Source organism: Hippopotamus amphibius, chromosome 14 (genome assembly GCF_030028045.1).
Source record: "Hippopotamus amphibius kiboko isolate mHipAmp2 chromosome 14, mHipAmp2.hap2, whole genome shotgun sequence".
NCBI classification, from domain to species: domain Eukaryota; kingdom Metazoa; phylum Chordata; class Mammalia; order Artiodactyla; family Hippopotamidae; genus Hippopotamus; species Hippopotamus amphibius.
In genome coordinates this window covers 633,101-657,590 of record NC_080199.1, presented here as the reverse complement: position 1 = coordinate 657,590, position 24,490 = coordinate 633,101, and the positions used below count along the sequence as shown (strand labels likewise).

The following is a 24,490-nucleotide window of genomic DNA, read 5'->3' as shown; positions in this document are numbered from 1 at the left end:
GGATCGAAGGGAATGTTTCCCATCCTGACTGGGGTGGTGGTTTCCTGGGTGCTTCCTGGTGACTAAGGACACGCAGCAGGCTGAAAAGAACTCATCTGGGATCTTTAAGAATTTCAACTTGGGAAACGGAGATTTAGGTAAAGCTGAAGTGAGTTCAAGAGAAGAGAGGATCAGGGGTTTATAAAAGCAGATGCCATGAGGTTGGTTTTTTGTTTTGTTTTGTTTTGTTTTTTAATCTACCATCCTGACCATTTGAATTTACTCCTGCATGTACGTACTTACGCAGGCTGCGCCGGGTCTTGCTTGCAGCAGCCAGGATCTTTCGTCATGGCGTTCCCTGACCACGGCTGGAACCCAGGCCCCCCGCCTTGGGAGCATGGAGCCTGACCCACTGGACCAGCAGGGAAGGCCCCGTGAGGTTGCTAAAGTTGTCTGGCCAGAATCACGCTTGACTCTGACACAAGAAAGGAGACATTTGTCCGTAAGGGACAGGCTGTCACTGGTTATGCTGGGCGAGGGTCCGACACGCAGGTGGAGTTTCTGGAACTTCGTGCAGATGTTGCGGATGCCTGAGTCAGACAGTCGGCCACCAGAGTTCAGATGCCATCCGCACGGAGACGCGCACAAGCCCCGCCTCCTCAGCGGCCTCCGGTCCCTCCCAGAGGCTCTCTCGGCCGCGCTGGTGCCATCCTGATGTGCCTTTCACGCTACGCTTGTCAAAACTCATCAGACTGCACACCTGAAATGGTGTGTGTATTTTATATAAACTCATCTTTAAAAAGTTGATTTGAAAAGGTAAAAGTTAACAAGAAAAAATAAAAGGAATGGCGCACTGTACCTGGCTCTACCTGGAGAAACAGAAAGCAAGAGGAGACTGGTCTTTGGGTTTCTTTTTTAGTTGGAATCCTGGTCCTCGCGATCTTACTCCACGTTTCTATCTCGGTCCTGAACTTTTCTTTTGCTGTTACGAACAGACACCGCCCAGAGTAACTGATGAAGGCTACAGCCTTCCGCAGGACGGCAGCCCGCCTGCCTGGGAAGGACGCGCTCCCCGGAGCCCCACGGGCCACCCTCTCGGGCCGCCGGCCTTCCCGGCCGCACTGCTGCAGACTGTGGGCTGTGCCGGCCGCACAGAACTGCTGTCAGTTCCCATCACGGGCTACAGATGTGGAAGTGGCTTCACGTGGACTTCAGTTCCCACCTGTGCCGCTCAGGGCTAGGAAGAGGCCCCAGTCGGCCACGTCTCCTTTCTCAAACGAGCTCAGGCCCGAGTCACACCGCCTCAGACCAGGGTCACAGATGGCAGTCCGGGGAGGGTAGCTGGGAACGCTGTGACTGAGGTCACACAAATTCTCATCCTGCAGATGACCTGAAAGTACCGGATTGAATCTGCTTTCTAAGAAAGCAAAAGTTTTGGTTCTTTTTTATGACGGTTCCCTTTTGTAACCTTCTGAAAGGAAACCTCCTGTGGTTGAAGAATTTCAAGGAACAGAACAAAAGGAAGTTCTCTGAGAGCCGTGTGGGATGTGTATAAAAGATGTTCTCAATGGCATTATAAGTAACGAAAAACGGGCGAGCCACCTAAGTGTCCTGCAGGAGGGGCGGATTTTCCTTTTTTTGGAGTACAGTTGCTTTACAGCGTTGTGTGAGTTTCTGCTGTGCAGGGAAGCGAATCAGCTCTGTGTATACATTTACCCACTCCCTCTTGGGCCTCCCTCCCTCCCCATCCTCCCATCCCCCCATCTAGGTCGTCACAGAGCACAGAGCTGAGCTCCCTGTGCTGTGCAGCAGGTTCCCACGAGCCAGCTATTCCACACACAGCAGCGCATGTACATCAATCCCAACCTCCCAGTTCCTCCCAGCCTCCCCTTCCCTCCCGCATCCACATGTCCATTCCCCACGTCTGTGTCTCTGTTCCTGCCCTGCAGATAGGTTGATCTGCACCATTTTTCTAGATTCCACATGTGTTAATATACGATGTTTGTTTTTCTCTTTCGGGCTTACTTCACTCTCTATGACAGACTCCAGGTCCATCCACCTCTCTACAAATGACCCAATTTCGTTCCTTTTTATGGCTGAGTAATATTCCATTGAATGGGAGGAAATATTTGCAAACGGAGCAACAAAGGGGCTGATTTTTTCAAATATTGTACGATGGGAGTCTTACTGCTTCCCCACTCATTAGCACAGACTTCACTTGAAAGCACACTGCTTTCTATTTTTCCGACATGTTATTAATACCAGTCTTATATTTCCCAGCCATGACGCTCTTGTGTTTGGTTTAATGACTGGACCAAAAGTAAATATTCCTGAGCTAAGTGGGCAAGAGAACTGGAAAAGAGCCGTGAGAAATCATGGTCCCCGGGCGTGTGGTGCAGGCCCAGGTCGGCCACGAGCCGTGCCCACTGAGCGCCAGGGCCCCCTGGACTCGCAGGTCGGGGCTCCAGGACCAGGCTGGGAACTCTAACTTCTGCAAACAGTGGTCCCTTGCGCGGGGACCTCCCGGGGAGTTCCTGGGCAAAGCGAGAAGGATGGGAGACTTGAGCGAAACAGAAGCACCAGCACGCGACTTAGCCCGCGACTCAGCCCGCGGTGAAGGTGAAGGGCAGGTGAAACATCAAGCCCTTTTGTGGTCGCTGGGCACGTACACCGGCAGGTGTGACTTAAACACCACCGCTTCTTACCCGGTCAATTTAACCTACGGGGAAAATTAGTCTCAAAGAAGTCATAACAGAAAAATAATTTATCCTCACAATATTTATCATAGTATCTGTGAGATAATAGAAAACATACACATAGGTCTCAGCCCCTGGCTCCCGGCACAAGGCTCCCGAAGCCCTTGGAACGTCCTGACGGGACCACTGGGAGCATCTTCTCTTCTAAAACCAGGTCTCAGACCCTGTTCCTGACACACAGTCCCGAAACCCCATGGAACTTCCTGGGTGACAGGAGCGTCTTTTGTTCTCACGAGGTGACCTAGGTGGGTTTCTGGGTGGCTCCTGGTCACCAGAAAGACCAAGCCATGGGGAGAAGCTTGCAACTTTCAGCCCCACCCCATTCTCACGAAGGAAAGCGGCGTGAGACTGAGTGAACCATCGCTCAAGCCTCTGCATGAAACCTCCGTAAGATTCCCAAGCATGGGATTCAGAGAGCTTCCAGGCTGTGCACACACCCACGTGGCAGGAAGGTGGCACCCCAGCTCCACGGGGACAGACACTCCTGCACTCGGGACCCCCCGGACCTCGCCCCTGTGCCTCTTCTTCCAGCTGTTCATCTGGGTCCCGAACCACCTCCTTTCTTACAGAATAAACCAGTGACCATGCGGAGGGCTTCCCGAGCTCTGGGAGCCCTTCCAGCAAATTAATGGGGTCTGAGTTGGGGGAGGGGACATACAGTTTGTAACAAGTAAGACAGAAGTTGGGGGTGACCTGGGGACCTGCCGTGGTGACGGGCATTTGAAGGGTGGGACTGAGCCCGTGACCTGGGGACCTCTGGGTGGTGTCAGGACTGAGTTACCTTGTAGGACACCCAGCTGCGTCGCAGCACTGGCTGGCGGGGGGAGACCCCACATGGCCGGTGCCAGCAGTGCTGTGAGTGTGGCAGGGGTGGAGCAGCGAGGCTTTTCCTAAACAGCATCACTTACATTGGGGGAGGAAAAGGGAGGTCTCATTAAGTAAAACATCGCAGCCAAATGATGTAACAGTAAATATTATTAAAAGTATATTTATAACGTTTGTAATAGCATGGGAAAATATTTGTTACAAGTGAAGACAAGGAGGATACAAAATACCATAATTTTTTTTTGTTCCCGGCTTAGTTGCTCCGCGGCATGTGGGATCTTCCTGGGCCAAGGATCAAACCCGTGTCCCCTGCATTGGCAGGCGGATTCTTAACCACTGCGCCACCTAGGAAGCCCCCACAATTTTTTAAAAAAGCACACATATATGGAAAAGAACCTTTAAAATATCACAATACGTAGCTGGTTGACAGTAAACAGTGAATTTCCCCCTTTTTTCCCATTTGTCTGTCACAAATACCTGTTATTTTCACACGGTAAGACAATAAGTTATCTAAAAGCAGCATAAGCTAGACGTCAATGAATTATAGTGTAAAACAAAGGACGTCCCCAGCACCTGGTCCTATGAGGATCAAGTCACGGGGCGGGGGGGGGGGCACAGCGCGGGGGCGGCTGGGACGTCCTCAGGTGCAGTCAAGCATGTGCTCGCGTGAGCGCGGGCTGAGGGTGGGGCTCCCGGCGAGCGGAGGGAGGGCACCCAGAGACCCGCACCGGGAGGCCGGGTGGGCCCTTCTCTGCCCTCGCGTTGGCATCCTGCATCAGAGAGAGACACGCGCTGGCAGAAAGCGGACGGAGGCTTCTCACCTAGGACTGGGAAGGACTTAAAACCCCAAAGCTATGGAAGAGACATCAATTCAGCCACGTTTAAACAAAAGAACTTCTGCAAATAAAAACACACCATAAGCAAACTAAAATGCTGAAACGATTCTAAAAACGACACACTGACTTTAAAAATGTGACTCGTATTGCAAATCTCTATAATCCAATAGAAAAGTGGGCAAAACATGCAGGAGCCCCACCCATAAGGAAAATGCAAATGAAAACTAAGGGGGCATAATTTCTTACAGGTTGGGGTCAGGCCGAGGGCGAAGGCTGACAGGGACTCTGCAATGGGCGGGCCCGCTGGCAACACCCCAGAGTGGCCCTGCAGCTGGAAGGAAAGGGCAGCGCTTCTCAGGTCTCCACGCACACCAGCAACCTGAGGCCCTGCCTGAAATGCAGGTTCCGCTTCAGTGGGTCCACAGAGGGGCCTGGGATTCTGCATTTCCAGCAAGCCCCCGACGAAGCCACTGCTGTAGACCCACAGTCTACACTGTGAGGTGAGGGTCCCACATGGCTTACGAGGTGTGGTACCTGGGGCAAAGGAGCCTGCTTCCATCAAGCCTCAAGCTAACTACCTGGTTACGGAGCAGAGGAAGAGATGCCATTCAAGGTCAACCCAAAGTGTGGGGTGTCCTGTAGGGCAAGTGACGTAGTCTCCCCGACAAACCAATGGTATGCGAAGGGGGAGGGGACTTGAGACATGCGGCTGAATGCAACACAGCCCTCGCTGGAGCCAGTGAGCAAACTGGCTGTAAAACGATGGTTTCAGGATGGTTGGGGACAAGTGAACATAAACTGGAAATTTAATTACTAAGGAATTATTAGGTTTCATTTTTTAAAATTAATTATTTATTGGATTTATTTTTTTATTGGGTGCGTAGGGTCTTCGTTGCTGCACACAGGCTTCCTCTAGTTCTGGTGAGCAGAGGCTACTCTTCATTGCAGTGTGTGGGCTCCTCACTGTGGTGGCTTCTCCTGTTGTGAAGCACAGGCTCTCGGCATGTGGCCTTCAGTAGTTGCAGCTCATGGGCTCTAGGGCGCAGGCTCAACAATTGTGGCACGCAGGTTTAGCTGCTCCGTGGCATGTGGTATCTTCCTGGGGCAGGGCTCGAACCCGTGTACCCTGCATTGGCAGGTGGATTCCTAACCACTGCGCCACCTAGGAAGTCCCAGGTTTCATTTTTATATTAGCTATGATAATGGCATTCTGTTTATGTAAAAGATTTACGTGAAAAACATAATGTCTGGGCTTTGTTTTATAACACTCGAGCCAAAAAATCAACCAAAACACAAAACTAGTGAGGAGGGAGGGTAAATGGTAAAAGTAATGGGTAAAATAGGATTCACTAGATTATCCTATTTTTATGCAAAATTTTCGTCAAAAAATTTCATAAAACAAGTTTTAAAAACTACAGCATTATGTGACATTACTATTTTTGCTTACCAAGTCTCAAGAAAAAGTGTAACTTAGAGCAAAAGAGAAAAAAAGACACAGACTGCCTGCTGCCAACCATCACTTACCTCTTTAGACACTGAGCTCACACCTTCCTAGCAGCACAAGCCTTCAGGAAACAGGCCGTCCCGGCAACAGGTAAGAAGGCCCCGCCTTTCACCTCTGAACTCACCCCGCTCACTGTTACCAAAGCAGGGTCCCCAGTCCTGCTCTTCAGCTCTGCTAAGCAGCTCTGCAGAGGCCTCTCCACTTACTGCCCTCACTGCTTTGTTTTAAAAAGCCTCCAAAAGAATTCAGAAGGCGTGGAGTCCTTCACTGTGCTTCACTTTCCACATCTTTCCTTCAATCAGAACAGACCAGACCTGGGGATTCCCTGGTGGTCCAGTGGTCAGGACTCTGTGCTTCCATTGCAGGGGTTAGGGGTTCGATCCCTGGTGGGGAACTAAGGTCTCACAAGCCGTCTGGTGCGGCCAAAAAGAAGCAAAACAAAACACAAAACAGAGCAGACCCAGTCCTCCTTAAGGATTCAAACAAAAAATAACAAGAAAATCCCACCATATTACTTTCCCATGCTCTATAAAAGGGTAGCATCATAGAATTGTTGCTAAACCTTTCGTTTTCTGTTTTTTTTTTTCTAATACCCTGTTCTTTTGCTGACACAAACTCCTTTTGGTCTTTAGAAAGAGAAGATTGTAAACACAGAGTGTATTAGGCAGTTGGACACAGTAGAAATGGGCTCTGATGGGTCTAAGCAGAAAAATCACCTGCCGAAAGGACTCTGAGTAGCTCAGAGAATTTCCAAAAGGAATGCCGAATGACTAGGGAAAGAACAGGCACGAGGGAGCAGCGAGGGCCACAGCTGAAGACACTGCAAACCCAACCCGCTCAAGACCCAGCGGTGCCGGCCCTCCACCACTGCCTCTGGAAACACCGAGCTCCTGGGCAGCTAGCTTCTCTGCGACCACTAGCTCCTGGCCCAGCCTAACCGGCGGAACTCTGGCCAAGCCCGCAGCTTAGCCGCTAGGAAGGCTGGGAAAACGACCACCTCGTGTTCTCAGCTTCTGCTACGCCCATATTCAGAGGGTAAGGCCTTCTCGCAACATAGGAAGAGGCTTCCAAGACACAATTAATAGGTCTTTTTGTTTCCATACTCAAGATTATTTGGTAGTTTCTCACCATCAGAAAGTTCAAGAGAAAAGGGAACTATTTCAGAATTTTCCAATTACACCTGAACTTAACACCCTATTCCACAGGGGCAACTCAGGCTCGAATCACAACTTGTTGGACAAATATCACATGAACAAACTGTTGCTGATAAAGGACTCAACGGGGAAAGCAGAGAGAGACGGCAACCCAGCACCTCCTCTTCCCCAGGGCACGCCTCAACAGACAGCGCTTCTCTTAACCGGGATCCTGCCGAAACGTCCCCATGTGGAACAGCAACAAACAAAAAATCCAGAAAGCTCCCTAAACACCTAAACAAGACGTCGGCAAGCCGACTCTTCAGTAACAGTAGATTTCTGCCCCAAAGGGCAGAACAAACTGTGGACTAAGAATGCTGCCCGCTGTATCAGTAACGAAGGAGAGGGACGCTGCAGCCGCCCGTCAGTGCAGCCTGAGGCATCTCAGGAAGGCAACAAGAAAAGCCTGCCATCAACTGCAACCACCCCCACGGAGAGCCCTGAAGGGATTCAGGATGCGAAGGCACAGGACCCTGGCCCCAGAGGGCTGAGGTGCAGATCAAAGGAACGATTTCAGCGAGCCCAGACTCCCATATCGTCCCATGCGTAAAAAAAAGCGCTAAATCCTTAACTTGAGATGCCTGGTTTTCCTTGATTGACAAAAATCTGTTGATGTTCCAACTACCTGCCCTTTGTTGCAAAAACTCCTATATATCCTGGCTCCCCTCTTGGAGCAGTTTTCTCAGGGTTATCTGAGACGCCAGGGCTTGAAGTCCTAAGAGCAGGCACCAAATAAAACACAGCTCTCAACTTTTAGCCTGCGCCTTTTCTTTTTTTCTTTTTCAGTCGACAAAACCCAAGGAAGCTGGCGCTCCCTCAGCCTTTTTGCCTCCCTTTTACTTGAAGTCCTTCGGTGTCATGACTTCTCAGCTGATTGTGCTAGAAGGTGGGGAAGGGCATGAACCCAAGGGAAACTGGACAGGAAAAAATGAGAACGAAGGACACAAAATTTACAAAAAGCAAACAAAGGCAAGAAAAAAGAAAAAACAGCCACACGAGTCAAAGCCAGTTCAGCGGAGTGACAGGCCGTAACCAACACCCCCGCCCCGAAGCTGCGCGGAGACACGCTGCCCAGGAGGCAGGGCGAGAGGGCGGCAGGGCGGCGCCTCCCCCTGCGGGGGGCCGGGCAGAGCCTCGGGGCAAACGAGGACCCGGGGCGTCCGCGAGGGGCAGCTCAGGACGCTTCTGGAGCCAGCGAGGCGGCGGCTCCTCCTCGGGGCAGTCTGGGGCGCTCCTGCACCGGCAGGGCGGAGGCCGCTGCTCCGCTCAGGGCCCTGGGACGGGGGGCCCGCCGGGAGCCGACGGAGCCCCTGCGGCCGCTCCGCCCACGGCCGCGTCCAGCTCTGCCCGCTGCGCCTCGCGCGTTGTCCCAACACGGGCGGCAGCACTCGGCCCGCAGCCCGGCCCCTCCAGGAGCCGCGAGGCCGGCAGGTGCGTGCGCATCGGCGTCCCTGCGGGAAGGCCCGCTCGTGTCCGCGCGGCGGCCGCCGGGCTGCTCCCACCCTCGGCCCGCGGCGGAGGGCCGCACCTCAGGCCCAGACCCGTCTTTTCCTCCAGCAGTCGCGCGCCGGACGCAGCGGCCGCCGGGAGAGGGGACCGTCCGCCCACCGACCGTCCGCTTCCAGCCGTCAGAGACCCGCCGGCGTCGGAGACATGCCCACGTCACGTGGCGCCTCGGTCACGTGACGGGTCCGGGTCACGTGTCAGGCGGGTGCCGGGCGCGCGCCCGAGCTCGCCTCCTCTCGCGAGAGCCGCTCAGGTCACGTGACGGCGCGGGCGCGGCGCGGCGAGGCTTCATGTGACGGGCGCCGCCGGCCGCGGGGTCTCTCTCCTTCCGTGGGCGCCGCACCGGGACCCGCTGCCCTCCCGCCGGCCCGGCCCCGGCCCAACCGCCCGCGCCTCCGCCCGGCTCCCGCTCGCGCGCATGGCGGTCCCCGGCGGCGCCCGGCGAGGGCCGCTGCTCCTGCTGCTGCTGCTGCTGGGTGAGGGCCGGGCCGGGGGCTGAGGGCGCGGGGCTGCGCGGTGAGGGCCGGGCCGGGGCTCCGGGGGGCCGTCCTGCCGGGGGTGGTGGGGCGGCTGCCGGGGGTGGGGGGGCGGCCCGGTGCCGGGAGGTGCACGGCGCGGGCGGGCGGCCCGGGCCTCGGCTGCCGGGTCTCGGCGTCGGTCGGCGGTGACCTAGGGGTCTGAGCGGCGTGGCCCGCCCGCGCGTCGGGGCCGTCAGGGGCCGTCAGGGGCCCGCGCCCGGCACGGCGACCCCGCGGCGGGGCCGGGCCGGGCCGGGCGGGGCAGGGCGGGGCGGCCGCGGCCTGTGGAGCCCGTCCTTCGGGCTTTCACCTTCGGCCCTCGCGGGGCGGCCCGGGGCGCTGACGCGCGGCTGTGGGGCCTTCGGGTCGGCCCGCGGAGCCCCGGGAGGCCGCGGCGGACGACGGCGGGGGGCTGGGCCCGGGCTCGCGGCGGCCGGTCCCCGTGTCCGGCGAGTCGTCGCGAGGGGCCCCGCGCCCGCGTCCGTTGAGGGGCGCGGTGGCGGGCGGGGTCGCGGGGCCGGGCTCGGGGGAGCGAGGTCTTCGAGCGGCGGGAGCAGCGCCAGCCCGCAGCCCTGCTCGCCTCTCCCCGGCGGCGCCGCGGGCGTCGGGAGGAGCCCGGGACGAGCCTGGTCGTGCCGGGCGGCTCGTTCCTTCCCGGGCGGGCGCGCGAGCGTGGGAACGGCCACGACTTGTGTCGGGCTGTGAAAACGGGCCCGAATGAAGAGGAGAACCCGCCGCTTGCCTGCGTGGGTAGCTTGGCGTGTCGTGCACGTCGTTAGCTTTTTCACGTTGTGGGCCACACCACGAGCTTGCGGGATCTTTCTTCCCGACCAGGGATCGAACCCGCGCCCTCAGCAGTGAAAGCTCGGGGTCCTAACCCCTGGACCCTCAGGGAATTCCCGTGATTAGTTTTTTGATGTTCTTCTATCATATCAAATCCAGCCTTTAAAGAAGTCCTGTCAGGAGTTTGGATAGGGTCTGTTTAAAATAGTGTTTATTTTAATGCACAGTTTTACCAGAAAGCATTTTTTCCTAAAAATATTTCCAACTTCTAAGTTACAAATTCGTCCTGGGTGAGTAATTAGAAATTAAAGTTTCGTTTGTGTTTTAGTACTTGCTAGGACGCGCAGACGTGTGAACGGAAACTTTTTGGTACACATGATTAAATATATTGCATAACGGGGCTCTTCACCGTTGATGTCACTGCAGTGATGACCTCCTTCCCCTTTCCAGACGAAGAACTGTTGCTTAAGAAGGTTGAAAAAAAGTTTTATGCCAAGTGTACCAATTGTGGGAGTTTGTCAGTTGCCCAGGTTGGCGACCAAATTCTTCGCTAGATTTGAGGTCAGAGTGTTTGGGGTCCATAATTTTGAATTTATGTTGTTAGATCCATCCCAGGCTGTATCAGTCCTTCCTTCACTCTGCATCTGGAAGACTTGACTGTGTGCATGTGCGGCACCTGCTTCTACCGGGGCGTCAGGTCAGCTGTGTCGTGGTTATTTTCACACCTGTGTCCTCCTTATCTTGCAGCCCACCCCGTGCCTCACACATGTAAGTGCTCACACACGCATGGAGAGACGTCCAGTTTTACAGCAGTGGTCCCTGACGGAACATGCAAGTCAGCTGTTGAGACATGTACATACTGGTCTCTAGAGGTTGTGATTCTACGTCTGGGGGGGAGCTTCAGTCTTTTTCTTCCTTGAAACCTTGGTAGATAATTATGTATCACTGGTTAAGAAGAATAAAAGCACTGGATTTAAAAGAATCGAAGCAGGAGAAGTTAGAGAGAGTGACTTATAAGCAGTTTAGTAAAGAATGGGTTGACCTGCTCCTTTGGCTGGCGGGCTCTTTCATGTCCGAGGCGAGTGTGTCCTGCTCTGACGCGGGCTGGCTTGCTCACGAAGGCTGGAGAGGAGTGTGGTGCAGGGGTGGCCTCGCCGTGCAGCCGGCCCGTGGCCGCTCAGCAGGCGTGCTGAGGGCACGTGCTCCAAGTCAACAGACCCGGTTCCAGGTCTGGCTGTGTGACCTCGAGCACGCTAGTTAACGTCTCTGTGCTTTGGACTCCACATCTGTAAAAGGGAGTCGCGTAGTATCTGCGTATTGAGGTTGTCACTGGCCTTTAGGTGCCTGCAAAGTGCAGTACAGGTGCTCAGGAAATAAGACACCTGTTTGACGGTACCAGGGATTCAGTGATGAGCCTGACAGGTGAGGGCGGTGCAGTCCTGAATGCGGGAAGGGTGATACGGGCGGGTGCACTGTAGCCAGCACCCTGCTCTCTTTGGCTCCCCTAAGGCTCTAATGGCCCTGAGCTGTTGGCTCGCTTGTTTCCATTTCACAGGTGGGTGCTTCCTCTGGCCCCAGGGTCTGCCCCGAGACCGAGATCTCTCACCTTGAGCAGCCATGCTCCCACAGCCACGCTTGTTTTAGAGACTGGAATGTCTCCAGGTGGGGTGTTTTGAAGGAGTAAGCCACTCACTCCTCTGTGGGACCCCTGGAGAGAGGGTAGCATCGAGTCTGCCGGAAGGGCTGCCAAAGAGGGGCAGCTGCAGGTGGTGCAGGTTCTGACTTTGGGGAGGGACACTCTTCAAATTACTGCAGACATCCTAACTACTTTGAGAAGGTGGTGTTTTTTTTATAGTTAAAAACAAACAACTTCTGACTATTAGCATACATGCATTTTTCTTGCAATTTTATGTTGTAATGCTCTTGTAGACATTTTCCTCTTGACCAAAATTGGCTTTTGGTTTTCTGTTTTTTTGTTTGTTTTTAGATACATATTTATTGGAGTATAATTGCTTTACAGTGTTGTGTTGGTTTCCAGGTTTTTGGTGGTTTTTTAATTAATTTATTTATTGGCTGCATTGGGTCTTCGTTGCTGCACACTGGCTTTTTCTAGCTGCGGAAAGCGGGGGCTACTCTTTGTTGTGGTGCATGGGCTTCTCATTGCGATGGCTTCTCTTTGCAGAGCATGGGCTCTAGGCATGTGGGCTCAATAGTTGTGGCTCACGGGCTCTAGAGCGCAGGCTCAGTAGTTGTGGCGCACAGGCTTAGTTGTTCCGCGGCATATGGGATCTTCTGGACCAGGGATCGAACCCGTGTCCCCTGCATTGGCAGGCGGATTCTTAACCACTGCGCCACCAGAGAAGCCCCTCCCGTTTTAATAGTGGAAAACTTCTGGGCTTCTCCAGAGTAAATGTAGGCATCCAGTGCTGCTGATGTGTTTTGTTTTGTTTTGGGGTTTTTTGTGGGGTTTTTTTGGCTGTGCCTCTCGCGTTTGGATTACTGGTTCCCTGAGCAGGGATTGAACCCGTGCCCCCTACAGTGGAAGCACGGAGTCTTAACCACTGTACCACCAGTGATTAAGTCCCTGATGCTTATTTTAAGTTTGTTTTAGTGATACCTTGTGGTTCTTTGAAAGCCCAGACCCTCAGTATGTTTACTAAATGAAAGCATTGTTTGAAAAGTTATTTAATGTGGAGTGTTTTCTAGTGAAGTCCTTAGAGTCGGTAGAAAGCTTTTGGTGACCTAGGGAGCAATTTTATAGAATGGCGGCTTGGTAGGCGCTGACCTGTGCGGGCAGGCCCCGTGGGAGGCGGCCACATGACCTGCTGCACCTTTGGCATGTGTGATGGCTCGTGGCTCCAGCAGCCAGGCTGGGGCCGGGGGAGGGGGCGCCCCGTGCACCGTGTCCAGTGTTTGTCTGGCCTCAGTGCCTAGGTTTTTGCTTCTGCTGGTGAACCTGCATTGGCCTGGCTGGCATCTCTGCAGCTCTTGTGCATTTACCCGGTTGCTCCTGGAGGCCCGTCTTTAAAAACCTTCACTGTGTCAAAAATGAGTTGTGGGGTTTTCTCTAGGTTTTCAAAGAGGAATGTTCATTCATTGGAAATGATTGCCATGTAATCTTGCCTGAGTATTCTGGGGGATAGGTTAAAAGTTTGCGAAGTAAAACAAAATTTTCCTTGTCTGTCCTACTTTGCTTCAATCTTGTGTAGCAACTTTTCTTTATGAACACACATTTTGGTATTTCCTTTACCTGAGGCTTACAGGAGGCTATGTGGGCTTTCTGTCGATACTATTTGCTTTAAGCGTAAATAATAGTTGCTCTGAAGATTTTACTTGGTGACAGTCCCAAGGGTGAAATGAACTGGGTTCACTGGAGTCATTTTACCAGGTCAGCAACACGGACCTCAGAATGAAAGCCATTTGGGTGTCCTCGAAGCGTGCTGCCTGGGTCACATTTACCCCCAGAGCCGTCATAGCCAGACGCGTCTCTGCCTGGTGAAGGGCCTGCAGGGATCTTAGCCACAGAAATGAGGCATGTCCCTTGGGACATGGCAGTACCTGGTGCTGGCTGGTGGCTGCTTGGCTTTAGAATGGTCAGAAACACCTATCTTGTCCGTCTCTGAAAGAACCATGTGCTAAGGTGCGTGGCTGTAAACTTACCTTCTCTACCGCACATCCCAGTGCATTTGCTGCTAAGCTGCCTGCTCTGAGCTGCAGGGTGTGGCCCTGGCCCTGAGGACTTGCTCAGAGAAGCAGTCTCTCCCAGCTTCCTTCTGCCCCTTCCCTGGGGCACTTGGCAGCGGTACCTACAGAGGTGGCGTGCTGTCCTAAGGTCACACAGCCAAGTCCCGGTCCAGTGGAACTACTGTGTTTTGAGGACCTTCTGGAAATGAGCAAAGAGCTCTGATCTTTGAGTCTGTGGCTTTTCTTTCCACATCACCAGCCCCTGAGCAGTAAAAAGAGAGCCGACTCTTAAGTAGCAGCTTGGGTCCACGGGGTTTCTGTAGAAGGTCAGCGTTTAGTGTACGTTGAGTCCTGCCTCCAGGACCCTCTGGGGAGTGAGTGTGGGGCAGCCTGGGCCCAAGGCGACCCAGAATTTGACCTGTGACTTCCTGGTGAGTACTCTGGAGCAACGCATTGGAGAGCCAGTGACAGGTTGGCAAACTGATGGGATGGGTTTAGAGATAACATTTTCAGAGTGGTATCCAGGAGGATGGAAGCCTGGCTGATCCCAGCCTGCAGGGTCTGCGTGTCTCATTCTTCGGTGAGTGAAGAGGTTTCCCGAGAACAGCCGCAGCTGTAGACGACAGAAACTTTCTGAAAGGCATTTGGTCATTTCTGTCTTTCCTGGAGTTGCAGGCCTTGTGCAGGGCGCGTCAGCTGTGTTCGTGGTGAGAGATGGCAACGGGACAGCGTGTATCATGGCCAGCTTCTCTGCTGCCTTCTTGACCAGCTATGACACCAAGAACGGTTCTAAGGTAGGAAACACCAGGCCCCGCGTGCCTGGCTCGTGTGTGTATGTGGGTATTTAACCCACCTTGACAGTCCTTTGCACGTGTATGTGTTTCCTGTGTGTTACACACTGCTGTGTCTCCTTAGGCTGTTAGTGCCTGTCGTAGTCTATGCATTTTATACACTGAGGATGTAGTCATTACACAAACCATCTCGTGCTCCGCTTCCGCTGTTTTACTGCGAGCATTCTGCCAGCTCTGATGATTGTGTTTTATAATCACAACACAGTAAGTACTTCGTTATGTTAACCGTGCTAATTTACTAACCTGTCCCCTGGGACTAAGTTTTCTTACATTCTTTTTATACCTGGTGTACAGGTCTGTGAGTGTAGCCTTTTTGATCTGTCGAATTTGCTCTAGATACGCTCCAAGAATCGTATGTAAACAGGTGTTCGAGGTGCAATGCCACTGTACTAGTTTGATGAGAACATCCCTTGTGGTTTTGATAAAACAGCTTTGTGCTGCTGCAGGTTGAGGAAGGCTCTGTGGATTTACCTGAAAAGTAGGGGTTTCTGTGTTCTCTCTTCCTCCATTGATTACCTGTTAGGGGACCTCTCCTTCACTCCCATTTAACATCTGCTCCTGTGAACATGCCCTGTGTCGGGTCTCGTCTGCAGTGCTCTGTGGGTGTACCGTCTTGCCTTCCCGTGTCCACGTCCGAGGCCCTCACCCCGTCTGCTGGCTGGCACTGGAGGGCAGCGGGGCCCAGGACTGTGGGGAGGCCGCGCGGCTCCTTTGGAGCCCTCTGGGCGGGCCAGCTGCCCGCCTGCTCAGCTCATTTGCCCTGTCTCCGTGTAAATGTGGTCTCTTTCAGAACAGAAGAGAGCGGGGAAGGCTTCGTTCTATAGAAATGCTTCCAGTTGTGAGACTTGTCCAAGCACCTTTTATTTTAATTGCTGCTTCACTTTTTTTTGTTGTTGTTTGGATTTTTAAAATACTGTTTCGTGTATATTAGTTGTGTTACACAAATGGGATCGTGCTGTAATGTGCCTTCTCGCTTCACGAGTGGCCTGTGTCGCAGGCGCTGCCTGGCCGTCAGGACAGTGCTAGGACAGCTCCCCACGGATCGTTCACCCAGTCCGGTCCGTCGAGATGGGCTTCGGTGGTTTTGTAATTGTTTGTTTTGCTTATGATATTTAATTCAAACAATTTGGCAGTAAACTCCCTCTTTTCTTTGTTTACAGACATTCTTTAAACTTTTCTATAGAAAACGTGGTAATGGTTTTTTTCATGTAAAAGTATCAGCTCATCCTGAAGCCCAACATGAATTACTTCAGTTTACTGAGATAACTTTAGTTTTAATTCTCTTGTAAATTAAAATTATATTAATGAAGAAAAGTTTTAAATTAATGAGTAATTGGGTATCCTTACCTTCCACTCGAGTTATTTTTTGGTCTGCCGCTTGACGTGTAAAGCTGATTTTCATGTGTTTTGTTTGTGTTGAAAGTGAATGCATTAGTAGCGACACCTGCGGTGGAGCTGGGGTGTGAGTGTGCGGCAGATCTTTGTTGTCCCTGAACCCCTGTAGTAACCTGCACTCACTACGTCCTGCTGTCACTGTGTGTTTCAGAATGTGACCTTTGAGCTGCCGGCCAGTGCGAAAGTATCAGATAGCAGCTCCTGTGGCAAAGGCGGTGCTTCTGATTCCAGTCTCGTGATCGTGTTTGGAAGAGGCCACACGCTGACCCTCAATTTCACAAGAAATGCAACACGTTACAGTGTCCAGCTGATGCGTTTTGTTTATAACTTGTCAGACTCAGAGATTTTCCCCAATTCGAGCTCCAAGGGTAAGAACCAATATGGAGCAATGAGAGGTGAAGACAGTTGGGCTGGAGGAGCATCTAACATTGCTTCTAACGAAGCACTTCACGGAGTTAAAAATTGATTTTTTTAATGTAGAAGTCAAGACCGTGAAGTCCGTAACCGACATCAAGGCAGACATGAACAAGAAGTACAGGTGTGTGAGCGGCGACCAGATCCACATGGGCAACGTGACCGTCACGCTCCGCAATGCCACCATCCAGGCCTACGTCTCCAACAACAGCTTCAGCGGGGAGGGTGAGGACCGACCGGCGCCCCCAGCCCTGCGCCTGAGGGCGCCCAGGGAGACGTGCCCCCCCCCCGCCCCCTCTGTTCAGAGAAGGTGATCTCTTTCTGTGAGGGTGGGTTAAAACAGGGTCAGGTGGCAAAGCAGTGCAGACGCTTGCGGTTCCCTCGTTACAGAGCTGAGGGGTCAGGGTTACAGGCGCTCCTCCAGCTCAAGTCGGCTGCCTCTACACAGACCTTGCCTTCTCTCAGTCCAGCTCGGGCAGGCCTGGGGCAGGGGAGGGACGGACCAGGGGTGCCTTTCAGGGAGACCACGGCCCCCGGGTGCACCCACCAGCCCGTCCCAGGGGTCACCTGCGAAGGAAGGATGCTCACCTGTCTGCAGAGGGCGTGAGGACTGGCCGGAAGCTCCCGCAGAGGCCTCTGTTTGCTGATGGTGCCTCCCCACATCCTGCCAGTCAGCTCACAGCTCACTGTCACTTCCTGGGGGGAGGGGTCCCCCCCCTTCTCCATGTTGTTTAAGCCTCGCCCTGCAGCTTGCCTCGAGGCTGGGGTGCTGGGCTGTGTGGCGACCCCGTGGCCCCTGTGCGGCTGGCTGCAGCCCTGGGACCCCAGCCTGCTCCCCGCGAGGCTGGCAAGGGCCTCTGGGCTCTGCACAGCCTACAGCGAAGGGTGGTGTTTATGCTTATAAACTTAACGTTTAAAAAAAATCTAAAGAACATTTCACAACACGTGAAAATGATGGACTGTGAAGCACGGGTGCCCAGCGCTGAGGTCATTGGGACGCGGCCGCAGACGTTCCCTCCCGCTCCGATGGCTGTGCGCAGGCCCACGCGGCAGCGCCAGGTTGGGACAGGCTCCGGCGGCGCCGGGTCTCTGAGGGCCGCTGGCCGCCCTCCACGGGGGAGCCTGCTGACCCCTGACCTGACGGGAGTGTCGGCGGCGGGGCACGACCGGCAGCACGTGTGCAGGGCTCGGAGGCGGGGGTCCTGGGCGCGGCGGCCCCTGTGCGGCCCCTCTCAGAGCGGCCAGGAGGGGTGCCGCCGGGACGGCTCCCCTGGGCGGCGTGAGCACTGCGGTGTGAGGCCAGGGTCCGGGCAGAGCGGCCCTCGAGGGGATCCGGGCGGAAGGACGCAGCTCAGACCCCCAGGAGGTCGTGGTGGGCGGGTGACAGAGTGAGGTCACACAGCATGCGTGACCTCACTGCCCACTGGGCCTGGGCACAGCTCCTCACCTGCACGACTGTTCCTCCAGCTCCAGTGGCTTCTGAACACGGCACAGAGGCTAATTTTTTTTTAAGGTAGATTAATTACCTATGTTTTAAAGCGCCTTTGTGTGTTAGAGCCGTTTCGGGTTCACGGCAAGATGGCACGGGAGGTACAGAGATCCCCACGTGGTGCGGTCCCCATGCAGGCGCCCTCCCGCCGTCCGCATCCGCACGTCAGTTACCCTCCTTACAGAGGCAGGTGCGGGTCGCTGTGAGAGGAAAGGGGCAGGTGTGAGGCTGTGCTCACTCCCGAGCCCCAGCCGCCAGCCCCTCTCCGGAGGCCTTGCGTCGCCCATGGGGTCACCGGGGGCCGTGGTTATTGGGCTTGGTCGTGGGCGGCCCCTGCTCTGTTCCATGTGGTTCTGGTCAGGAGCTTGGTGCCGTGCTCACCCCCACTCTCAGGAGGGCCCCAGATGTGGGAGCGCCTCCCCCGTGGTCCCGGGTCGCCCCGAGTTTATGTGCCGTCTGCCTGTACAGGTGTGTCTGCGTGGTGGCGGGGAGGTCTGGGCCGAGGACGGTCAAGAGGGGTCCTGAAGGTAGAACATCCTGTGGAAGGTGCAGGCTCTCCTGCGTCCTTTTCCTGGAAGGAGGGCGGCTGTGGGCAGAGGGCTCGGCTGGTTGTGTGGTCAGGTCCCCGCCCACCCGGACCCGTAGCGCCCGGAGATGGGAGGGCAATGGGACCAGAGCCAGCCGCAGCCGCCTGCTTTGCTCAGCCTGTGCCTCCCGCCCCGCCCGGCCCGTGGCCGCGTGCGTTGACACGCTGGTCCTCCAGTGGCCTCGGTCCTCGGAAAGCCCTCGGGCTCCTGTCGGCCCTCGCTGAGGAGCCTCGGGCGCCCCCAGGTGTCAGCGTAAAAGGGAGTGAGGCACAGGTCAGGTGGAGCTGGCTTTCTGTCAGGCGTGTGGACGAGGGGGAGTTGTGAGGAGAGAGGTATCCGCCTTCCTGAAGGTCTGTGCAGGGTCGGGTGGTCCTCGTCCCAAGGGTCTGAGTGCAGCCCTGCCCGAGGTGGCAGGGAGCCTGGCAAGTGGGGCTCCTGTGCCCGGCAGGCCCGCTGGGGGACTGAGACGTCGTCTCCTCGTCTTCAGGGGTCAGCGCGTGGGTTTTTGTCAGCTCTCCTGTGGGAGTTAGAAATCAGAGTAGAAACTGCTTCTCAGTGGAGTTTGTCCCACGTCTCACTTGTGCCCAGTCTGACCTTGTTAACTTCTTCACCCCTCGGGAACGGGAGTCTCACTCCCAGTCTAGCTTTGGTGGGGCCGTGCGGACGTGTCTCTCTCCACTTGAAACGTCTTTATTGCAGCGTGCAGGTTTACTTCAGCATCTGTGGCGGCTAGGGGGCCACGCGGCGCCCTTGGGGCCCAGGAGCTTCTGAGACTCGCGCGGGGTGCTGGCAGGGCGCGGCCTTGCGCCTGCCTCCCCCTCGCTCCCCCACAGCGACCCTGGGCTCCGCCCTTCCCAGAGGCCTTCGTCAGGGGGCACGTGCGTCCCCGAGTGTGGTTCTCGCGGGTCGTGAGCCTTCTGCAGGAGGGACTGTGATGCCTGTCCTGGGTGTCGGGCGGGGTGACGCGGGTGGAAGGGAGCGGGCGTGTCACCCGCACTCTGTCTGAGCCCCCCAGGTTTCTGACTGTGTCAGTAAGAGCTTCATGGAGACAGCAGGTTGTGGGTTACTCCCCACCTGTCCTGTGAGCTTGTCTGGACCAGGTCTTGGAGACGGGCCTGTTCTCTCGTCGTTTCTTTATGTGGTGTGTGCGTTTAAGCATTTGTGTTCTGTAGCAATTGATAAATACCTGATGAAGCTGCTTTTAGAAGGGCCAGCGTCCTGACGTCCACATGTGGTTTAGCTGCGGGCGGCAGGGCTGGCCAGTGCCCCTGGGGCCAGGCATCTCCAGGGTGCTCGCCCAGAATTGAGCCCCCCTCCCAGAGCTTGGGTTTTGTTTCTCTCTTTTGCCTTCTTTATTCTTTGTCTAGAGAAGCATTTCACTCTGCAAGATGGTGCAGAGGCCAGCAGGGCGAGCGGACCCTCAGGGTGGGCTGGTTCCCCGCATCCCCGTCCCGTGGGCTGGAGGTGGAGTGGGCAGCGGGAAAGCAGGGAAAGCGGCGCCTGAGCCTCGGGTGAGAAGGAAGCAGGTGGTGGGCGGGTTGCGGCCGCTTCCTGCGCGGCTGCTGCCCTGGAGGTTTGGGCCAGCTTCTGTGGCTTTGCCTGGGAGTGTGTGGAAAGGGCGGCACTGGGTGGAGGTTGTGTGGCTTCTGCGCTAAGCGTGTCCTCTGTCTCCGGGAACAGGGTGGTGGAAGGCAGAGCCTGGTGCGGGGTTGGCGGTGTCGCGGGGGCGCCCGGTGCCCTGGGGCTCGTGTCGGCCCGCGGAACACGTCCAGTCATCTCGCGCCTTCGCTGCAGCCAGCCTTGCTGTTGAGTGTGCATTTTTGTCGTGAGCAGTCGTGGTCCGATTCTGAGGGGTGGGCTTGTGTGCACACGCTCGGCGTGTCCCCTGGGGGCGTCCCGTGCCTCCCCCATCAGACCTGTGCGGCCGCCCCTCGTCTCCTCGATTGTGTCTCCCGCCGCGGGGCTCCCGCGCTGCCCCTCGCTGGGCCCTCTGCCTGCCCCGGACAAGCACCCGCAGCCGCTGGCTGACCCCGGGGGCGGAGTCTCAGCTTCAGCCTTGACCTACGGGGCCGCCTCTGCTGCTCCCCCGGGGGCCCCGTGCCGACGGCCCCGGCTGGCGACAATGTGTGTGTCCGGCGTCTGTCCCTGCAGGGCCCGGGCACGCCGGGTCCCTCTGCTGCTGTCCCTGGGACCGGTTCCAGCCCCGTGCCTGGTGCAGGAGCTCGGAGAACAGGGGCGCGAATGGTTGCCATTTCACGTGGCCTGGGGCGGATCGTCCCCACAGCACGGAGGCGTGGAGGTTTTCTTCCTGACCTCACACGGGGAAGGTTTGTCCTGCAGGCGAGGATGTGCTTGCAGGTGAGGGGCGTCCGGCAGGTGCCCCGTGCGGAGGCAGGAGTGGGGCAGTCGGGGGCGCGCTGGGCCAGGTCAGGTGTCGCCGAGGTGGCCCGCTCCCGCGCAGGGCTCCCGGAGCAGTGTTAGCCGGTGCTCCCTGGGGGACTGGACGTAGTGCTCTGCGGGGCGGGACCTCTTGAGAACATCAGCTGGGGTCCAGGGTGGGCGCGGGGTCTGGAGCCCTGGGGGTCCTGGGGTCGCAGCACGACTCCCCCCCCCCCCCCCCCGTCCCCACAGAAACGCGCTGCACGCAAGACGGGCCCTCGCCTCCCACCCCGACGCCGCCGCCGCCCCAGCCCTCGCCCACTCCGGCGCCCCAGAGCCCCTGGGTGTCCAAGTACAGCGTGAACGGCACCAACGGGACCTGCCTGCTGGCCAGCATGGGGCTGCAGCTGAACGTCACCTACAGGCTGAAGGACAACACGGTAGGCCGGCGGGTCGCGGGGCGGTGGGGGGCGTCCTGAGCTGCTGGGCCGGACCCCGGTCCCCCCGGGCTGCCGTCTCTGCAGCAGCGGGACTGAGTCCTCCTGACCCAGCTGTCCTGCGGCCACAGAGCCTACCACGTGTGGAGCCACCCCAGGACGGGTGTGGTGGCCCTGAGAGCAGGCTGAATTTTCTTGAACCTTATACCATTCCCTCGGGGGTTCTCTCTCTACTTTCTGTGAGACGTTTCTCCCTGAGGGTGAGAGTTCAGGGGTGGACATGAGGGGGCCTGCCCCCTCTTGCAGGGACGTGAAAGCAGCCAGCAGTACCAGGAACAGCACCTGGCATCCAGAAATCTGCCCCTGGGTGAACGTGTCACGTTTCCTTCTGGTGTTGGTTCACGGGAACGTGGCCTTGAAGCTCTCAGGAGTGCGGGGCCGGGGGGAGGGGAAGCTGACGTCTCGGCGCTTCTCCCTAGACGGTGACCAGAGAGTTCAACATCAACCCCAACAAGACCACCTACGGGGGGAACTGCACGGCCCAGCTGGTGACCCTGGAGATCCACAGCGGGAACCTGAGCCTGGCGCTGCAGTTCGCTATGGTGAGGCCCGCACCCTGCTCGAGCTGCTGGGCTTCTGATGAAGTTCAACTGCCCTGGGAAGTTGAATGTTGACTTTTCTGGAAGGAGGCTCCTTCAGCCCCATCTCAGTCGAATTCTGTCACGAGGTCTGTCTGTAAGGAGCTGGTCAGAACCCGTGCTTCTGAGACAGGCTGCCTTTCCTGGGCCGGGCACTTTGCAGCCTCCCTCTGAAAGCAGGGGCGTGGTAGGTCACCCTTATCACCCGGGGCCCCGAGTCCGCCGCTGACTGTGTGGTTGTCTTGTCCCCAGAACGCGACTTCCCGCCAGGTCTTCCTGCAGGGAGTCCTCCTGGGCATGACTCTGCCCGACGCCTCAGGTAAGAACCCCGCCCCCGCCGCGTGCCCGCGCAGGCGCTGCAGGGCGCTCACCTCTGCTGCCTCTGCAGACCCCGCCTTCCAGGCCTCCAACACCTCGCTGAGGGCACTGCAGGCCACCACCGGGAACTCCTACAAGTGCAACGCAGAGGAGCGTGTGCAGGTCACCAAGGCCTTCTCCCTCAACATATTCCGCGTGTGGGTCCAGGCGTTCCGCGTGGACGGGGGCAAGTTTGGGCCTGGTGAGTAGGCGGGGGCACGGCCAGGCCGCGTCCGCGGAGCCCGTGGCCGGGGGAACCCTCTTGCGCCCGAGCGGAGCCCGGCGTCTGCAGGGAGCTGGGGGGGGGGGGCGCGGGCGGGGGTGGCGGCGGGCGAGGGTGGCAGCGCGCTGTGCCCGTGTCCCCGCAGTGGAGGAGTGCCAGCTGGACGAGAACAGCATGCTCATCCCCATCGCCGTGGGCGGCGCCCTGGCAGGGCTGGTCCTCATCGTCCTCATCGCCTACCTGATCGGCCGGAAGAGGAGCCACGCCGGCTACCAGACCATCTAGCCGGCCGCCCGCGCCCGCAGCAGCCGCACGGCCTCCGGCCGTTTCCCTGGGCTTAGGTTGCTGTTGAGGGGGGCACGTTTTCCTGCAAACTGGTTTTCAAATCTGCTTTATCTAATGTGACGTTCACCCGGCCACATTCACTATGCACAAGAGAGTAACTGTGGAAATGATGGTGTTCATTTTGCTAACTGGGTTAAATATTTTGCTAACTGGTTAAAGTTAATATTTACCAAAGTAGGACTCTAAGGGGGGTGGGGGGTAAGAGAGCTTTTCTAAATGGGTACTGGCTCCACTGTCACTTGGCTTCTTAAGATGCTGGTGTTTGGTCTCTTCACTCTTTACTCAGATGTACGCCTCACAAAGGGAGAGTCTCTGGTCTGAATGCTCTGATGAAGGCTGGTAGCTGTGAGCCTGACGCGCTCGAAGAAAGTAGGAACGAGCATCGTCGCGCGGGGCGGGGGCGCACGAGGATGCAGACCTGGGAGGCTTCAACGAAGCTTAGAAGCCAGGGCGGGGCCGGCCCCTCGAGCACCAGGGCTCCTGGGCGCCAGGTCCTGGCACTTTTTAAAATAGGAGAGTGGGTGTTATTTTTGTTTACTTTTTTGTAAAGTGACTTTCCGTCTTCTGTTGGGGTTCGGGGTGGCCCTTCGTCCGCACTGTGCGCAGGGATCGTCTCTGACGCGTCGGGCTGTGCCGAGGGCCCGCCCCTCCTGGGACACGTTGCCGTAACGATGCTAATAAAACGTCTCTGTCTGTCTGGACCTCCTGCTGCTGTCGGCCCTGGCCAGAGGTCACGATGGGGGTACCGTGGGTGGTGGGCGGGGGCTGCCGGGTGGTGACTGGAGGCGAGGCCGGTTGGTGACGCTGCGGGTGGAGCCTGTGGCTCTGGGGACAGATCAGCCCATGGCAGGTGGGCCCTCGCCTGGTCCACTTGGTCGGTGGCCATGGAGGAAGAGCTCAGGCCCAGCTGACAGGCCCGCACCCTCGGAGGACCCCCGGGCCTCGGTGAGGCCGAGGGCAGCCTGTCTGCGGGTGGGGCCCTGCGGCCTGCCCTGTGCAACCGCCCCTTCAGGCTGGGCTCAGCAGAGCAGGGCCCGCGAGGGACGCCGCCAAGGTGGGGCGGGACCCGGCCGCGGGCAGCCTGAGGTCTGTCCTCGTGCCCCACGTCCACCTCTCTGGCGTGGGCAGTACAGGCCTGGGCCCAGGCAGAGGCCAGCAGCCGGCCTGTCCCGCGGGGTCAGGCCCTTGGCCGGTGCGCTGGGATCTGTAGCCTCACACGAGTCGGGGACGCGCGTGGAGGCAGCGCACCTGTCCTCGCCGAGCCCCGGGCAGTGCTGCGTCCCAGGCCCCAGAGGAGGCGCTGGTCAGCCCCCACAGAGGGAGCCCCTGTCATGTGGGTTCCTTCCAGGAAAAGGCCACTTGTCCCCGTGTGTCCTGCACAGGGCACAACCTGCCCAGATCGTGGGTCTCTCAGCCAGAGGTAGCACCCCCTGAGGGAGGGAGACAGGGTCAGGGGTCAGGGTGGAGGTACAGGGCCTCCAACCCTGAGAGGAGGGGTCTCCCTAGGGGCGTCTTCTCCCTCCAGGGGTCTGGAAGGACAGCCCAGATCTGACACAGTCCGTAAGTCTTACACACTTGCATTTGATTTCTTTAAAATTTATTTTGGCGGTGTTGGGTCTCCGTTGCTGCGCTTGGACTTCTAGTTGTGGTGAGCGGGGACGACTCTTCTCTTGTTGCGGAGCATGGGCTCTGGGTGCACAGGCTTCCGTAGTTGCGGCACACGGGCTTCGTTGCTCCGAGGCATGTGGGATCTTCCCGGACCAGGGCTCCAACCCGTGTCCCCTGCATTGG

General features: G+C 57.0%; 2 protein-coding genes across 2 annotated transcripts; both read left to right on the top strand.

Annotated features, from left to right (window-relative positions):
- Positions 1 to 2,354: 2,354 nt before the first annotated feature.
- LOC130835932 (uncharacterized) lies at positions 2,355 to 8,788 on the top strand. Its single transcript, XM_057707828.1, has 3 exons — positions 2,355 to 2,656; positions 8,146 to 8,524; positions 8,654 to 8,788. Exons 1-3 carry the CDS (start codon positions 2,355 to 2,357, stop codon positions 8,777 to 8,779), a joined length of 807 nt encoding a protein of 268 aa, XP_057563811.1. The 3' UTR covers positions 8,780 to 8,788.
- An 83-nt stretch (positions 8,789 to 8,871) lies between these two features.
- LAMP1 (lysosomal associated membrane protein 1) lies at positions 8,872 to 23,400 on the top strand. Its single transcript, XM_057707687.1, has 9 exons — positions 8,872 to 9,075; positions 14,260 to 14,378; positions 15,982 to 16,198; positions 16,311 to 16,469; positions 20,952 to 21,139; positions 21,616 to 21,738; positions 22,027 to 22,093; positions 22,163 to 22,333; positions 22,500 to 23,400. The coding sequence occupies exons 1-9, from the start codon at positions 9,018 to 9,020 to the stop codon at positions 22,637 to 22,639; spliced, it is 1,242 nt and encodes a 413-aa protein (XP_057563670.1). The 5' UTR covers positions 8,872 to 9,017; the 3' UTR covers positions 22,640 to 23,400.
- Positions 23,401 to 24,490: the final 1,090 nt, after the last annotated feature.

Excerpts from the sequence above, each read along its gene's own strand:
- LOC130835932 (XM_057707828.1), top strand. The coding sequence starts at position 2,355 with ATGGTCCCCGGGCGTGTGGTGCAGGCCCAGGTCGGCCACGAGCCGTGC. Across the intron at positions 2,657-8,145 it reads CTGGGCACGTACACCGGCAG|CTGCGCGGAGACACGCTGCC; the intron begins GTGTGACTTAAA and ends CCCGCCCCGAAG. Across the intron at positions 8,525-8,653 it reads AGGAGCCGCGAGGCCGGCAG|TCGCGCGCCGGACGCAGCGG; the intron begins GTGCGTGCGCAT and ends TTCCTCCAGCAG.
- LAMP1 (XM_057707687.1), top strand. The coding sequence starts at position 9,018 with ATGGCGGTCCCCGGCGGCGCCCGGCGAGGGCCGCTGCTCCTGCTGCTG. Across the intron at positions 21,140-21,615 it reads ACAGGCTGAAGGACAACACG|ACGGTGACCAGAGAGTTCAA; the intron begins GTAGGCCGGCGG and ends GCTTCTCCCTAG. Across the intron at positions 22,094-22,162 it reads GACTCTGCCCGACGCCTCAG|ACCCCGCCTTCCAGGCCTCC; the intron begins GTAAGAACCCCG and ends CTGCCTCTGCAG.